The sequence below is a fragment of the Poeciliopsis prolifica genome, unplaced genomic scaffold (genome assembly GCF_027474105.1).
Source record: "Poeciliopsis prolifica strain line A6 unplaced genomic scaffold, Auburn_PproV2 SCAFFOLD035, whole genome shotgun sequence".
Lineage (NCBI taxonomy): Eukaryota > Metazoa > Chordata > Actinopteri > Cyprinodontiformes > Poeciliidae > Poeciliopsis > Poeciliopsis prolifica.
The window spans coordinates 2,218,385-2,237,073 of record NW_026562410.1 but is presented as its reverse complement, the minus strand read 5'-3'; the positions used below and the strand labels follow the sequence as shown (position 1 = coordinate 2,237,073).

The window sequence follows — 18,689 nt, the reverse complement described above, 5'->3', positions numbered from 1 at the left end:
CAGAACAAGTAATGAAGAGAAGGACTCTACCTCTATGTATTTATTAGAGTGATTTGGGTTAGAATGACACCATTTTAACTCTGCATTATGGGCATGAATCTGTACGGTTAGCCAGTCTGCCGGAGTTTGATAGTTTTGATCCAAAACACTCACGGGCTGCGGTTGTTGTGCTTTTCGTGCACCATGAGCAGACATAATAGACCTGATTTATCATCATCTGCAGACCGCAGACATTATTTTTAACAAGTGTGATACGGAAAAGAACTTCAGTGAACCGTTGTGTAAAATGTAAATTAAGCAGAGAAGCTCTTTTCATAAATGTTGCCCTTTGTTCAGTATTGTACTATCTTTAGAGAGATGCCACTGCCATTTCCAATCAAAAACAAATTTATTTGACAGAAAATGCATTTATATTTAAATCTGGCAGGTCAAAGTAGAATTATGACCTTGACTGCATCTGTCAAGGCGTATGTATAGACTTAAACACAAGCAGTTTAGCGTTTAAAAGATTTTAAACACAAACAAATCTTTCCACATGTTTCCAGATCAACAAAATTCCAAATGTATTTTCTAAATATTTGATGTAGCAGAACAAGAAAGAGAATGTACTTCTAAAGTGTGAATGAATCACAAAGCATGATTCAAGAAAAAAGAGAGAGAGATATTAATATGTACTCATAATGGAGGTGTCGGTGATATGTCTGGTCTTTGTCTTGAAGGGTTTCGATGACAAAAAATTATGTTTTGCTCTTTTTTTTAGTGACGCTAATAACCAAATGAGGAAAAAAACATTTAGTTCCATCACATTTGCTTCTCAAACTAGCTGGTAGGTTGAAGCGGTAGGCCCATTCCCACCTACCAGTTGAGGTGGTCAATCTTTGGTTATCAGTTGTGCCATGCTCTCTAAGTTTCCTGATTAAGCAGAGCTCTGTAAGTTATTTAAAGCCTGGGATACTTGTAAGGGGACTGTTTAAGTGCGGGTACCCTTAAACACACAACTTATTTTTTATTTACTAAATATTTTTAAACATTTCCAGCTACTTAAAATAAAATTTATTAAGCCCAGCGCTGCGATGCTAGATTTTATATAAACCGATTATGTAAGGTGAATACTGCTGAGATGTCTCATTAAAAGGAAACAGTTATCATATGGTTATTTTGAGCACAACAGAGAGCTGGATTCATAATAAAATGGGCAATTTCACCTAAGTCCCCCCTCAGGGTAACTGGTAAACGAAGGAGGGATTTGATACAAGGGCTATGAGGGCTTTGATGGTGCGTTATCAGCTGAGTAATTTGCTCTTGTATAAACATGAATTACTGTTATCTAAGTGCCCCCTGACAGCCGATTGGCTTCTCATTAGGCCCGTGTGAAATGAGATTAGCAACGAGCCTCTAAATTATGATCCAATCCCAGAACACATAATCCCTCACACATACTGTATTCCCTGTATGTGTGCCTCTCCTTTTGCATCCATTTCTGACGGGTTTCTTTATAACCTCCTTTTCTTCCTTGGCTCTCTTGTCCTGATTCTCCTCACTTGACCTTCTGCCTTCTCTCTTTTCCTGTCTTCTTTTTTTTGCATCACTCAGAGTGTAACTGCAGTGGGAGATCAGACGAGTGCGTGTTCGACATGGAGCAGTACAGAAGCACTGGCAGTGGGGGGCGCTGTGTGAGCTGCAGAGACAACACTAATGGTCCCCACTGCGAGCGATGCAAGGAAAATCACTACAGGAAGGATCCCGAGGAGGCGTGCCTGCCCTGCAACTGCAATATCAATGGTAAGCTGCACATATGACACCTTAAATCTCAGTTGCAACCCATCACTGCCTGCTGATTTTGCCGCTCTCGTGAGTATCCCCATGAAAAATAAAGACAAGCTACTGGACAAGCTACAGTGCTATAATATGAGTAATATTTTTTTATGTAGCCTGAAAAGTGACCTTATGATACTTTCTGGCTTGGAGTCTTGTTCAGTATGGAAGTCTAAACATAATCCTAAGCAGTTTTTTCCAAGACTCCTGTCAGAAATGCTAAAAAAAATTGGGGACAGCTCAAAGAAGGAAATAGAGTGGCGAATGCCAAACAAACGACTTGCAAATTGTTGAATATTTATAAGCATGTTGAGTAAAATTCAACACAATTAATTGTGCAGTTAGTTTCGGTCCCAACTCTTTTCTAAAACTGGAGAATAATATTATAGAGGAAACATAGATTACTTGGGGAGGATACCTTGGTTAGTTGTTGTAACGGGTGATAAAGCATTGTTTACTGCAGTGAGTATTTTATGAACCAATTCAGTCATTTTACTAAATCATGTAGAAAGCACTCATCTTGATAAAAGTTCATAATCTGCAGTATCAAATGATTTACTGAAGTCAACAAACAAAATTGCACAGTGGTATTACTGTTTACAAGAGTTATGGCCAGAAGTTTTGAAAATATTAATTGTGTCGCATTCCCTTAATCCCACTGATTGCACAGTTGTCAAACTTTACTAGAGAGCCCAAGTTCTTTGTCCTTATAGTTTAAGAAATATTGGTCATCTAATACCTTGAACATCTCATCAAATTTACTTGATCATTAAAAGAATGACTTCAATCAGATGTGCTGGTGTGATTTGATCCAGCCGAGTCACTGAACATTATCAGGGAAGTGCTTCATTGCTCATTAAGCCATGGGGAACTTTTGGTTCAGCCACCATCATTAGGTCACAGACAAAAAAGAATGAGGATGTCCACCATTTTTGCCCTGCATAAAAATAGTGTAAGGTGATTGCACTGAGCTGTTGGAGTCCATTATATTGATCAAAGGTTATAACAGACTCCATCAGGCTCCCTTTTATTCTCCTCTTTCTGCCCCAGCTGGTCTTTTTTGTCCATTAGCTGAAGTCGCACAATTTGCAGATAGATTACATCCTGCTCTTCTATGATTATGTTTGAAGTTTGTCAAAGGAAAGTCAATAACAAGATTTCCTGTTAACCCCGTTGTGAAAAGGTATTATTGACGTATTGATTGGTCTAATGTGATTTTCAATAATCTTTATTGGGGTGATTTTTCTTTTCAAAGTGTCTTCCGCTCTTTCCTGTTTCCGAGGTGTTTCCTTCTTTTATGCTCCTGTATGATCTGTCTGTTTTCCTTGCAGGCTCATTAAGTCTGCAGTGTGATGGAGAAGGAAGGTGTCGGTGTCGAGTCGGTGTGACAGGAGAAAAGTGCGACACGTGTCAGGCTGGCTTCCACTCACTGAGTCCAAGCGGCTGCAGGTGAACAAAGCGCACCATCACAAATGCAGACGAACACCAATGTTCAAGAAAGCTAGTTTGATCCCATAGATTTAGTTATGAAAAGAGGATTAAGGCATTCTGATGAGCCAAGTATTTTACAAGACAAGGTGCTAACAATAAATATAAATATGAAATGCACAGACGGTGCTGTGCACCTTTCTGACTGTAGGAAGTGTGGCTCAAGTTGAAATTAGAGTCGGATAAGTTTTGTTTACTTGGACCAGAAACAGGTGGTCCAAGTAAACAAAACTTCCAGACTGTCAAGTGGTTTCCTGCTGTGTGTAAAAAAAAAGGAAAAAAATATCCATGAGTCAGCAGTCTATGCACACGGCTTTTAGAGTGTAAAAATATGTAAAGAGTTAAAATGTCACATATTTACACTCATTTACAATGTAGATAAGCATTAAGTACTTAATCAAAGACTTACAGTTCCGTTATGATCATTGTTTGATACAGATGTGTTTCATGTGGTAATTGACTGTAAACCTTCTCTTTTGCAGTCATAAATGTTCAAAGATGTTCTTAGTGGATAGAAAAACTGCATACAATTTCTCAATGTAGACCAATGGGAAGTCTATTTAAAAAACATGTGGGGACACTGACTATAACAAACCTTTCATTACCTTTTGCATACACTTAAGATATTAGTATTTAACACATTTCTTCAGGTGACAGTTATTTTCATTTTAGGGATTTTGTCTTTTGTTTTCTTTTAAGTTCATCATCTAAAAAAACACTGCTCATAATCTCCAAGTCATGTGTAACTACAAAGCTGATGGTTTGCGGTCCAAAGTATTTTTAACCGAATCAAGTTAGTGAGATCACCAACAATTACCATGTTGTGTCAAGTGTGTTGTTTGTTTGTGAGGCAATAAAACTATTTTAATAAATACAATGCAGGTAAGAATGCCTCTTGACTTAATTCTTCTATGTAGTGTTTCCCTTTACATTTCCTGAATGCTAACCTATCCACTAAATGTTGTTTATTTTAACTTGGCCTGATTATATGTACAGTTGTGTAGATTTCAATTAGATAGCCTTTTATGAATTTGTTACCTTTTCAATCTGAAAGTACAGGACTTAAACATTGGTATAAAATTGCCTGGTTATAGAAACAACCTTTCCATTCAATTATAAATATATATTTTTTTCCTCTTTTGCTTTAAAAAATGCCAATGTCTACACAGTCTGAGTGATAATACCGATGCTGAAATAGCAGCTCCTGTGAACATTGACATTCTCGACATTCATCACCCTGAGTTGGGTGATGATGTGAGGCATGGCAAGCGGTGCAAGGCTGAAGACCCACCCAAAAGAAATGTTGCTCTTGTTTTCTTTTATTCTCAGCAAACTTTTAATTTGCTGAAAGTTTAATTACAGCAGCCTGTTGACTTGCTTCTTGTTTTTGTGTTTCACAAAAATTCACAATTTCTCCAGAACGTGTTAAAGCGATAGAGTTTTCATTTTTGTAAACTATCCATTGATATGACCTAAGACTGACAGATATCTCCTGGTATTTTCAGTGTCGCTTCATAAAACTCTATACAAGCACTGCATTCTTTGACATATTGCGTATTGTTTCTCTACGTTTGAACTCGCCTCTGTTATTGATAATTCCAGCATGCCACAAGAATGAGCTCAGAGGGTTTCAATTGATTTCAAGACGGCCAGAGTTGCTTTCATTCCTGAGGTATGAGCCACATTTAGACCTCAGACTCTGAACACTAAAAGCCAATTTTAGAGTTTCTCTGCACACCTTTCTTGCATCTTGAAGATGCATTGACCCACTACATGTGTTTTTCATGATAAAAGGGGCATTTCAACTTTGTCTGACCTTGAAGTGCTCATACTAAATAACTCTGTGTCCGACCCAGCATGTTAATGTACAGGATGGTGCACATGTGTGCCAGAGGAGCATTTTGCCGTATTTAAATTCCTGAGAAGTCTATCCTTGCACACACTGTAGCTGTCTGATGAATACTAAGTTATTATAGTGTTGAATTGCATATCAATGATTGCTTAAATCAACTATTATTTCTACCACCTTACTCTGGATATTGTGATAACAGACAGTAGACTACGGGTTCAAAAGCTGGTTTCCCAAAGTTGCTATAATAATACTACATAAGATAAAATAAAGCATTTGTTTCACAATATTGAATTCATTGCATTTCAATATAAACATTGAAATACATTACTTCTTGCCAATAATGCCCTTATTGGCAGTAAATGCATTATAAACTCAAGTAAAGTGAGCAGATTATTTTGGTTTTAACAAAATAGCAAAATACTGGATCACAACTTTGTATTTATGACCTTCTTTGAAACATGGTAGTGTGTTGGCTTTGTTCCTTCTTGTCCTTCTTGTTTTGTTTGTTTTAAATGTGATAAAGAAACTTCCAGAACCAAACAAGAATTGATATTAAAAAAAAAATAAAAATAAAAATTAACCATAGTTCTTAGATTTTAAAAATATATTCTTTAAATTATGTTAAATACTTTCTGTTAAATTTTATTCTGACTTTGATTTGTTTCCATAAATTTGTCATAGATAAGAGAGATTCTTCTTTGAAGCAGATACGGTCCATCAGAATGGTGTCCATAAGCTTATGGCAGCATGCATTCACTCACACACACTGCGTACTGTCATTCATGCAGCAAACTCTGGCTGTTTAGCTGAGGTGTGAATTACCCGGACCACTAGAGCAGAACCAAGTATAGGCAGCTTGCCTTTGGGTAATTGAATTATTTATAATGGGACCTCATTGAAATAGATTCTATGTTAGAGTCTCAAACACATGGAATCAATCAATAAACACAATCAAACACATTTGGACAAATTTCAAGTGACTGTCGACTCGCATGCGTTCTCACTTGAGTTTTATCAGTTACTCGAGAGAGTCTTTGTTTCATTCAGCAGCTTGTCTTTTACATCTTGTTTGTTGTGTAAATAAATCACATACGTGATTCGTCAGAATACGTCTTTGTAACTGTGAGGTATCTGGATAAAATTTCCAACGTAAATATCTGCATCAATGTTGTTGGACCTTCTGAAGGAGAAATCTCTTTAAATGAGCATAGATAATAATAATTATTTTTGCATATTAATATTTTATTCCAACTAAAATATCCTCAAATATACAGTATATACACACGACACATGATTACTACTCCGGTATATTTTTTGAGCTTTACAGCTTGCTATAATATTCATTCATCAAACACATACTTGGGGTATTACTTTGATTCTTTCATCCATGTTTGAAAATTTTTTTAAATCTCCCATGGCAATCATTCAGCTGTGGAAAACGCCTGGGTGGACCTAGCGGTGCCTTCAAGTTTCCATGCATCTGAGCTTCCATGTCACAGCAGCACTCTCCTGCAACTCCATCACTTAGCTCCTTCAGACTAGCCAACAGCAATTAGCAAACACCTGATGGATCTGTGCATCTGCTAAGCTCATTATAGGAGCTACTTCTCGGTGTAACACTGGTTAAATTTTGTTAAAGGGTTAATGCCAGAGTTTCAGAAAGAGAGCGTTTTTAAAAAGACAGAAGCCCATTTTCAAGGCTTTGAATTGGGAAGGAAACTTTTAAGTCATATTTGATGTGTATATAGCATTTTGTAACAGCTGAAATTAACATAGTTTATTATGCTATAAAATAGCAATATGTGCTATATCTCTTTAAATGTAATTTCTTTAAGTTTATTTTTGTAGCACGAATTCACAGAAGGCATTTACATGGCAAACTCATCCATCTTCTATTCGATTACAGTGCTGAGAAAAAGTACTTCCTCTCTTACATTCTGTTCTTTCTTTTTTGATCAATTACCGTCCAATTAAGTTTAGGCCACAGCCTACCTGCAGTCAGATTTTAGTCAGTGCTGCTTTCAGATAGCCTTGTAGATCTGCTTTGGCTCACTATTCTGCCAAATAATCCAAGTGTGTTTGCACTTAAGGTCACAAATAGATGGTCAGATGTTCTCCTTCCAGGGGACATCACTCCATCAATCAGGGCAAGCTATCCAGGTCATGAAGCAACAAATCAAACCCAGACCATCACACCACCGCTGTGCTTGACCATTGGTGTGACGTTGTCTTTCCAAAATGCTGTATTAAGGGGTCATTGGTGACTGTACATCATAGACAGGTTGCCAGTTCATCACAGAATAACACAGAGGGACACAGGATAAACAACCATGTAGAGGTACACTCAATCCCAAGGGCAATTTAGAAGACATGGATGTTTTTGGACTGCAGGCAAAATCAGGATTGAGTGCCTAGAGAGGTACATGAGGAGAGCCTGTAAACAACACGCATGGGCTTCAACAAGATGTTTCTTGGGGGGGAGTAAAAATCTCTACATTCCTTTTGGTCTGCAGGTGTTTTGTGCCATGAACTCCACGGATGCAGTTTTTACCTGTTTGTTTGTTGGTCTGTTTCTTCTTTTAGAAATATAAACACTGATCTCTTGAACCGATGCAGGAAAGACTCTGCTAAAACAAATATAAAACACTGAACCAGAACGTATAATATATAGTTAATGGCTGCAAGATAGCCATCATTAGTTTTATTTCTTAACAAGACACAAATACAGGGAGCCCTTTTCATTAGAAACGGAGTACCCTACATTAACGACAGGAATAGCTCTGTGAATGACTTCATGTGTCAAACAGACACATCTAAACACAGAGGCTTTAATCCAGGGGTTTCTATCTATATAAAAGACAAACAAAGAAGCGTCAATGGCAGCAATAACCCCGACATTAACTCCCTCTTGAAATGAGATGCTGGTAAATCTTCTCCATATAACAGTGAAGATTAATCACTAAATTGTGAAGCTGTTTATTTTTTCTTTCAGATGTGGCGCTTTATCCTTTGAAATATTTGTTCTCCTATGTAAATATGTATTCATAAGAAGATTAAAAATATTCCGTTTTACATCACTTGTCTGTAGGCCGTGTGAGTGCGAGCCCAGCGGGAGTTTGGATCAGTGCTCCCCCCTGGATGGGCATTGCTACTGTAAGCCAAACGTGGAGGGGCAGAGCTGTAATAGGTGGGTGAGAAGTTTGGTTATGTCACCTATGTGTGTATGTACCTTGTAGTTGCTAGGGTAACTATTTAAGTCCCTCATAATAACTCATGTTTTTTTTTTTTCATTTCGACTGTAAAATAACATCTTTTGTTATAATGGGGAAATAATGTTCCCCAACATGAATTGCAGCGATTATCCTCAGAAGGTAGGTCATGACTTTAAACAGATGCAGCAAAATGGGGGGAAAAAAAGTAAAGGAAGAAAAGATAAAACTTTAACCCATTTTGTTTGCTGTTTATTTTTCCAACTACTAGTGTACTCAAACATTTCCCTCTTTTATATTTTCGTCCAGGACACATGATCAAACTGATACACTCATTGTTTCACTGGAAACACACACGGCTCCAAGTCTCCCACTCCTGGACCACTGAATCATACCGTGGTCCCTGTTTGACTTTTTTTTTTTTTTTCTTCCCACTGAATTTCACAGCTCATTGAACAAGTTCCTCTCCTGTGTAATGTGACTAGTGCAAGGGGTGATTTTTAGCAGTGTTCCTGTCCCACCCATATGCCAGTAGCTGTGTATAGGTCAGAGCTCGTGGACCTCACGGCTGAACTCACTTATTCCTTTTCCTCCTCAGCCCCGCAGTACGCATCAGCCAGGGTCTCTGTGGCTAAGCCTTAAGAGACAGTGAGAATGTGGGATGCATTAAACTGCTCGAAAGCAGACGTGGGCTATCTTGGGTTTCATTTTGACTATGGTTGTGTGTGCATTTGTGTATGAACCTACAGATGCAAGCCAGGATTTTTCAACTTGCAAAGAGAGCACCCAGCAGGGTGCCAGCCATGTTTCTGCTTTGGTCACTCATTCGCCTGCTACTCATCCAATCACTACAGAGCCATTCACATCACCTCAGACTTCACTGAAGGTATGTCAAAGCTAATCAACCTACATTCATAGATAAATTATTTCTATTTACATTCAGCTTGATACATACATTTCTATTGTGGTATACTCTTTGCTATGAATGAATGTTTAATTCAGCTGGCTATTTGAGGACCATATCAGCAAATTTCAGATGCCAAAATGAATTATCGGATCTGAAAGTTTACCAAAAAATACAAAACAATAATGAAACCATGTCTATAAGTTACAAAATGGGAAATATGCAGGATTTTAAAATATATGTATATTTTTCTTTGTATAGCGTCTCAACTTACATTCCCGCATGTGAAACATTTATGAAGCAAAATCACCTAAGACATCAAATGTATTAATTTCTGTGTAGGTACTGTTCTAAGATGTTCTGCAAATCATGTTTGATGAATGATATTCAATATTTTAATTAGAGGAGAAGTCAAGTAAATTACCCAAACTGCTAAGCTGAAAATTATACATGCAGAATATTAAGTATTGAAATAAAAATGAATTTGCCTTGTATTATTATTATTTAGGTGGCAAATCTCTGGAATCAAATTATGTAAATGGTTAAAAAACTGAGACCATTTGCTTAGTTAAAATAATCTTGTCTCTCTGTGATTAAACAGTTTTGAATGTTAGTAAAAAGCTCTATGATATCCTAACACTATCTCATTCACAGGAGGGAAGCAATAAACGTGGTTTTCTTTGTTAGTTCTGGAAACTTAAAAGCTCAACCCACAGCATGAAATAAAAACCTCTTTTTTTTTTTTTTTTTTTTTGCCAGCAGTGTAATCACCTATCATGCAACTGGAGCATTCACACCTGCAGTGCACTCAGTAATAGAATCATACATAATGAAAGCTGGAATTGTTTGTTTGTAAAGGAAATTTAGTCAAACAAATGAGCACACAGCTAATATCCATTTTATTTTTTTATGTATAAACAGTAAAAAAAACGCAAGAATTGAATACAAAAACATGCTAAACGCCTCCTAAAATAATAGAAATCCTCCAAACAAACAGACTCTAAAGGATATGTGGACTGCCTTGATGCTTTGGTGTCTAGTGGCGCTTATAAAAAAGATGAACCAATTTTATGTTCAAAACTTTAATTTCAAGTTATCTGTACAGCAATGTTACGTTTCCAGCGATAGTTGTTAATGATGATATCACTGAAACAGAGGATAATATTTAGAATTTCAAAACTCCCTTCGATCGCAGATCAGGATGGTTGGTGGGGAGAGTTCTCCGGAGGCCTGCAGTACCCCCTGCTGTGGAAGGAAGGTGAAGTCTACCTGCTGCCTCTTAATGAGAAAGACACTGGTTTCTACAGAGCCCCCGGTGAGTCAGAAAGCAAAACACCCAACATATCAACAAATCCATAAAATTGGATTGATATTTTTAAACTCAGTGGAGGAATATAATTCAGTATAATGGAAAAAAGAAATGCTTGTGTTGAAATGTGGAACTTAAATTGATTTTGCTGCGGCAGGAGTTTGGTGAATCTGGCTTTTTGTATGTGTCTTCGATTCCTGAAGTTGCAAGAAATGTGGAGTCCTTAAAAACGATTTTATGTGGATTTTTGTAATTTGAACACTTTGCCAACTCAACATGTTGTCATTATAGCATTGAGACTGAGCACAGGCTAGCTTCTAGAACAAAACATAGAGTTTTAATGTTGGTTTCATTTTTTGACTTGCACTTTCTAAAATGTTGACTTCTTTTCATGAAGTGCAAGGCAGTACTGGAGAGATTGGAGTTTCCTCTAGTATGTATGGAGAATATAGAGCTACCAGTCCTCCACTAGTTGCTGCAAACTGCCTTTCACCAGGCAACTTAGACTCTTTTCTTCTCCTTAAATGAAAGACAAATTAAGCTACTCAGAAAAATTTTCATTACTGAAAAGCAGTCATCTTGTAAAAACTAAATCACTTCTGTGTTGTGAATATGATTTAAAACCACAGGTTATGCTTTTAAAGAGATGTTCTGTGAAGGCACTATCAATAATAGCTTATACTTATAATATGTTATTTTAACTAAGGTTGCTGGATGTATCAATATACCTTATCAGATTGATCACCTCCAAAAACTGCAGACTTAAAAAGAAAAAAAAAGCGTGATCTGCACAAATGACAGTTTTTCGAAAAATTCAAAAGTTTCCTCCTGATGAGACAGAGACACAGAGACTTTTTTAGGCCAGACTCCAGACTCTGGAATAGTCTGCCTCTAAATATTATATTTGCACAAACACTGGAACATTTTAAATCTCCACTGAAGACGTATTTCAATGGCTTGTTCTCTATTATTTATGATGCACTAAATATGTTTAAAATAATTTTAGTTAAGGTTGTTCAAAGATATGATATATATGTTTAAAAACCCTTCTAGCTGGTAGATGTAACAGTTTGTAATGTCATTTTCTCATCCTTGTTGTTCCTCTCTGTACTCCTGCATTTTGGTTGCAGTTCTTATGATGGTTATTCAGATATCATTACTTTCCCCAAAAAAATTCCTCTCAGAGCCATTAGAAGATAAGAAAATAATCTGTCCAAGCTACTAGACTTTGAGCCCCTTTTCATCAGCTGCCCCAGCAGCAAACGCCTGATGGAATTGGATGCCTTGGCAAAGCTGGAGAACCAACAAAGTGAAAATTGGCTTGACTTCCTCTTGTCTCCGCTAAGCCGGTTTTGGCCATCTTCTTAGATTCCCTCCGGCCATCACTCAGACCTCAGCCAGAAGCAAAACAGGAGCAATCCCATTAACCCTCAAGTCTTGGGGTTTTTAATGCCCAGAATGCATGATCACAGAGAACAACTTCATCTTGGGGCGTCTTTTTTATTTATTTTTTGACGGATGAGAAGAGCTGTGCTGAAAGAGGCTGCGACAAAGCATGGTGGTCTGGCATAATTTGTCAAACGTTATTAGAAATGAACTGCTAAGTCACTGATGTGCCAGTTTGAATTTGTCAGTCTGTGCAAATCACTCTAAAATGAATAATTATTTGCCGTGACAGATAGTAAACATTAATAAACACGGAAATGTACAGTTAATGATGATTTTTTTTTTATTGCCGCCATTATTTTCTCAGTCATCTTTGGTGTCTCTGAAGACTATGTTGCACAGATTCGTATCCCAACTGCCTATGAATAGCTTATGACAGCATGGTTATCTACTTTGTGCAGCGCCTGTTTGTTTTTTGTTTTTTTCTCTACATAATGTATACATACATCTGTTACACTGGCATTTTTAATAATGATCTCATTTTCTCTTGCCTTTTTCATAGTTGTGCATGTGCAAAGTCACTTTAAAGATTACACCAAAGTGGCAGCTGCTTTGGAAACAGCCTCTCTCTGCTAAGGCTGTTTTTTATTTTTAATTTGCATTTTTGCACTGAAATCCCTCCACTGTGCGACTTCACAAGCGTTGGAGATAATTCTGAGTGACAACACGGCGTCTATCATCACACAGAATGCCATTCTGTGATTGAATGACTGTTTTTTTTTTAATATTATTTTTTCTTCAGTTTCTCTTGGGCTTGCTCATATTTAGTAATCAGTATTTTTACTGACTTCCCTGGGAAATGAGGAACTATTTAGCTTGGTCATTTCCAAAACTAACAGCCCTGGCCAAACAGTGGACAGTACTTTGCAGCTGTTTTTCTCAACAGTTATTGACAAAGAGGGGCGGCCGGAATTGGAAGTGTTTCACACAGTGCAAAAAAAATTGGAAGGTGGAATTGTACTCACCTTTTATTTATTTATTTATTTGTATTCCTTTCGACAGTTAAGCCAACATGTTGTGTACACCATTTGGGATGCCAAAATTGCTCCTTCTTTTCCCCCCCGACATGAAGAGGTTTCATTTTTGTAAACATATTGAATTGCCTCCTCTCGCTCTTTTCTTTTTCTTTATGTTTTTGCTTCAGTTTAAATCCGTCACATCATAAATGAGTGCAGGTAGACAGTCGTTTGTGGTTTTACACTTAGAGAAACTTGTACTCTTAAGCCTTGCCACATTTTTTTTTTATCCTGAATGTCTGCCTAACATTTGGAGGATGGATTTCCACTCCCTTCAGCAACTTTAAGCGTGGCTGCCAGAAAGTGTTACTGACAAACAAAAAAGTCAGTCCCAACAAAAACCAAAAGCAAAACACTTGCTTTGGTCCTGCATTCAATATTTGGACAGCGACTGCGGCTGTCTTGACGAAGCAGCGCTTCATACCGACGGGGACATGGAGCATCTCAAGACCTCGAAGCCATCTGCTGAAAAGCCTGTAATGTTGATCTTTCTTTCTATCGGTAGAGCAACCCAACCTGCCAAGCCTGAAGTGGGAACAGGGCTCAAAGAAAACAGGGCAAATGTAAAGAAAAGGACAGAATTTTAATAAACTTTGCCTGTAGCAGAAAGGAGCGGAGCAGAATACGGTTATCCTTATGCTAAACTCATCAGAGAAAGAAGACCCTTTATAAACATCCCTTGGCTTCCTGACACTTGTATTAAAGCACAGCTGCTACAAAGGATATTTGCAGCCCGGCACGCTTAAAAGTTGTTCTTTTTCTGGCATTGGCTTCTGGACACATGCAAAATCAAAAATCATAAGGAAATGAGAAAATCAAGAGAAAAGATACTGTAATAAATGGGTGAGAGATAGATAAATATTCTGCCTGTTTTCATTTGAATTAGCTTACTCGCAAGTGAATTTGACTTCATTTAAATATTTAAGAAAGCAGTCACCCCCATAAGAAATAATTAATTGGCTGTGTTCTGATGTTTTTTGTCAAAGCTTTGCTCATCTGATACTGATCTTCACTAATTCTGATTTAATTTCCAAACATCTGCCAAATTTTTCAAATCACTTAAGTCTTATTTAATTGATTTGGAAGTGGAGGTTGGGTGTTGGGGTTATAATTTTACGTCAACTTTTTGAGCTTCATATTGTTCTTTATTGTCATGTCTTCATCAGAAACATATCTGGATTTGGCTGGACAATAAGGCTTGAAAACGTATTACAAGATAAGAATTTATCACGATAAGTTTGTCATATCTACAATTATTAATTAGATTTTTTTGTTTTAAATATTTAAACTACTGCCAAACTGCTGGAGTGACTATTCCTGTTTTATCCAGTTTTCACTCCACATATATTTTTTTAAGCAGTTTTGAAGCACAGTGGGAAAACTTGAAACTGCTGTTTAAAACACCCCTGACAAATGTATATAAATATTGATGGCCTGATAGATGGGCTTCCTGTCATCTAAAGTACACACACAGGTATCTAGTGCAATATTTAAAAGTTAACAGTTTGTCTATGCAGCCTTCGCTCTCAAACTGTTGCCATGGCAGCCAGTGATAAAGCCTCAGCGGCACTCGTGTTTATGCAAGGCAGCAATGATTTAATCAGACTGAGCTGATTTAATTGAGGTGAAGAGAAGCCTAAATCCTCTGATTGATTGGGAGCTCATCCACTATTCACCAAAAGTTATGCAGGCATCTATCACTTGTGAGTGCGGCTTGGTGTGCTCCTGGCAGACTGTCGACAGTGGCAAAGTCAGCAGGCTTCTAATCTTTTTGAGAGGAGAAAGAAAACTAGCTGAAAATCAGAAGAGAAAAGGCGGAAAACTTTTTTGGGTAACCGAGGGATCATTTTGAAGAAATCACTCAGTCACACAGCTGGTATTTTTGATCAGCAGTTCGTTTACATATAAGCAAAATGAAAGCATCAGCAGGCTGCTTGAATGTAGTGAGGCAAAACCCAAAGCGTTTAGGGTTACTACCTTGTATTAGTTGTACATTCATTGTTGTGAAAATAGTATTTGCCCACTCAGATTTTGTACAAGTAATGTTCTGAGTTCCAACCTTTGTCCTGTTTCTTTAAGTGAGGAAGTAAGCAAGTGTCATATTCTTACTTTATCTAAAATTCACGGTCTCTCTGTCTGTATCTGTAAATTTAGATCCTGTTTGACAACATGGTGCTAGAATAAACCACAAATTCTGCTCAGCACCAGAAAACGCTAGAGCAATATGACTGGACATCAAGTCAAGTGTAGCAGGAAATGATCTGAAACACACCAGCAACTCCACCTCTGAATAACTCCAAAAATAAAAAAAAAAGTTGGATTTTAGGTTGCTTATTTAAACTCTAGATTAAAAGCAGCTGAGATGCTCTGATATGACCTTAAACAGTTTGTTCATGCTCTAAAGCCCTGCATTCAAATCTAATTTAAAACTGTTTAGCAAACAGGAATAGACTAAAAATTCCTCAATAATTGCACAGGATCGTTGCCAGTTGTTGGCACTGCATAATGGCAGTTGTTGCTGCCAGTGGTGGTGCAAGCACTTATTAGGATTTGGGGACAATTACTTTATCTATAGTGGGTCAGCTTGTTTTGCTTTAATAAGCAAAAACATCATTTGAACCCTCAATGTCATTTGAACTGCATACGATTGTCTATTACAATTTTATTGATCCTCTGAAACTTATTAATGTGACAAGCAAGCAAAAACATAAAATACTGATTTATTTATGTAAACGAATCTTGTTATCAATTTGGCATGAATGAAGCTTCTTTAATTTTCTTGTTTTTGTGGCTCCACTGGACTTTATTCATTAGTAACCAGACAGGAAGAAGGACAGACTGATGGTGAGGACATGCAGTAAATGGCTGGAAATAGAACCGGAGACAATTACGTTGAGGACTGTAACCTCTGCACCTGCTCCATTAGCCATGTAGTGCCATTTTCCTTCAATTTATGCTATTTAGCATTTATATAAATTCATAGCCATGCAAAGGCACCAGATCACAATTTTAAACAAATAATCCACAGGTTGCATATGTTTTATTTTCTGTGTAATGACTTATCACTGCGAGTTGTGCTGCTGTTTTTGCTGTTCTATTGCACTTGTGCATTGGTAGTCCTGTCTTTGCTAACACATACAATAAAACCCCTACCTAATTTTAAATGAATGGCACCCAGGCACTGTAACAACCTACAAGCTACATCTGAACACAAGTGTTTGAAATCATAAGGGAGCATTAGGTGCAAATTCCTGCTTAATTACACGGTTATATTACTGGGCTCATTAACCACAGTTATGCAAGGTATATGCCATATATATTTCCAATTAATCACTTTAGATGTAATAACCATTGACTTTTATTTTCTATGAACATGAAAGTCTCCCATTACTCTGTATTACAGCGCATCACTCCCCAAATGTGGGTAATTTCCTCTTGTCTGTTCCTCAAAATCTGTGGCTCTACTGGGGCTGTTCTCTAAAACAACAGTAATCTTCTGCTGGCAATGGCTATGCTTTTGAGTGTCGCTTGAGTGGTGTTTGTCTGAGTGACTCACTGGAGAGAGCATATTTTAAAACAAGGTGGTTTTACAGAGTTTCAGACATGCGAGTGAACAGAAGAGTTGAATATATGCATATAAATGTATAAAACTTGGGGGTGTAATGCTACCGAGAATCATAATTTGCCACATGCCTGTTTTGGCCTCAGTTCGATGTGAACTGAGTGCAACAAAAGAAAGAAAAGAAAATGATACCACAAGCTTGACTTTTTATTTTGAAAAAGTAACATGTGCACTTACAGAGCATCGGTGTACCTGCAACTTCACTTCAAAATTAATGTTAATGTTAAGACCAAAAAAGGTTATATATTTTGAATTAAATAGTGCCTTATTGAACAATTATAAATATACAAGGAAGGAATTCCCCTAGATGTTTAAAATATTACAAAAAACTGAAGAAGTGTGGCAGTTTTAATTAATTCCTGCTTTAACATCCTAAACTGTAAAAAGGAATAGGGAACCAAATAAATCCTGTCGATATGCATAGAGCAAAAGTATTCACCACTTACCGCTTTTAATTGTTTAAAAAGCAGGTGGCGCTACTAATGCACCTGATGAAACTTAATTAGAATCCAGAGGTTATTAAAAGCCTTGTAGCAATTTCAGCACTCTGTATTAGAGTTCTAAAACAAGTGAATTGCGAGAATTAAATCTATGCACTGACTCCACTGCCTCTATAGATCACAAGGAATAATGAAACCGTTTTAGCACTATTAAAATCGAGGTGGTGTGTTTTCAGACTCCTGTGTTCATCTTTATTCATTTTTAGAAGTTACTAATTGTAAGTGATATATTTGTACAGCAACTGTTCTATCTAAATTTCAAAAATGAGAATATACAGAGGTTCAAGTCACAGTAGTTAATAGTTCTATGAACTCTCAACACAGTAGGTTGCAGTGGATTTTATTTAGTGTTCTCAGAATAAAAGAAGCTGGATGAAAATGCAAACCACACGTTTCAGGGGCTTTCTTATTCTGGAACTGGAAATCCTTTGTCCTAAACTTGAAAATGGTGCATTATTTTGGATTAATATTAGTAAGTAAGCATCAAATATTCTGCATATAAGTAACAATCAAAGATTTTTTTTAAAAGCATTTTTACTTTATTAAACCAATGGTAAAAAATAGTGGTTAGAGCAAATAACTTACCTGCAGTAAAAGAACTGAAGGTTTCATTTGTAATGTGATTTTTTTGACAAAAAAAAGTCCCAAATATGCTGTAAGATATCAGGAATGAAAAGTTATTTTCAAACTTCTCTGGATGTTCTAGGGGCTAAACCAGGTCAGATTTTTATACAGAGCACATTTCATCCTACTGGCCATCAGAGATGCTGATGGCCTTTATCCATGGTAATCATTCATGACAAAGACAGCAATAAAAGGAGGGAAGATATACAGCAAAGATTCTCACGACCACAGATGTCATTTTCACATAAATGCTCTGCCTAAACAATTGTATAAAACTCTTTCCCTTTCACCTCTTTTTGTAAAACATTTTTTTCTCTACTCATCTTAGACATGTCCACAGCAAAAATGGAATTTATCAACAAAATGTCGCTCTATATATATTTTTTATGTTTTAAACTTGCAAAAATGGGACTAAAAAAACAATTTGGAAATGTGTTTCGATCTGCTACTTCTTTTGTAATTTCCCCTCGCTTAACTAGTTCAGATGTAAATTTGTGACTCAGCCCATCTGAGGAACGTCTCACTAATTGAAAATGCATATAATAAGAAAGCCTTTTTTCTCTTTCACTACAGATTTTCTGTTTTAATTTGTTTAGCCTTTTCAGCTGGTATTGATCTGAAACTCCTCAGAGACGTGTTTGTTCGAAGCAAGAATGCTGTCTGTGTCCTCCATGCTGATGGCTGGACTGCAGGTGTTTATCATGCCACGCCCTTTGTGTCTGATTAGCAATAATTATCTATTTCCTTTGCATCTGAAGTCTGTCTGACATGAGCGATGGCTTACGGGATTGAACAGAAAGTACTATCGATTACCCATGGAACAAAAGCCCTCGTCATTGAATCACTGCCTGGTTCTCATTTCCTCCAAATCCCGCTCCTAAAGTTGGATGATGAATATAAATAA

At 37.0% G+C, this 18,689-nt stretch overlaps 1 protein-coding gene across 1 annotated transcript in view; it reads left to right on the top strand.

Annotated features, from left to right (window-relative positions):
* lamc3 (laminin, gamma 3) overlaps positions 1 to 18,689 on the top strand; it is a 115,518-nt gene that overhangs the window by 43,134 nt on the left and 53,695 nt on the right. The window contains exons 5-9 of the mRNA XM_055052666.1: positions 1,594 to 1,782; positions 3,147 to 3,264; positions 8,244 to 8,342; positions 9,114 to 9,250; positions 10,464 to 10,583. Of these exons, the coding sequence (XP_054908641.1) occupies positions 1,594 to 1,782; positions 3,147 to 3,264; positions 8,244 to 8,342; positions 9,114 to 9,250; positions 10,464 to 10,583 (663 nt within the window). The remainder of the gene's footprint in view (positions 1 to 1,593; positions 1,783 to 3,146; positions 3,265 to 8,243; positions 8,343 to 9,113; positions 9,251 to 10,463; positions 10,584 to 18,689) is intronic.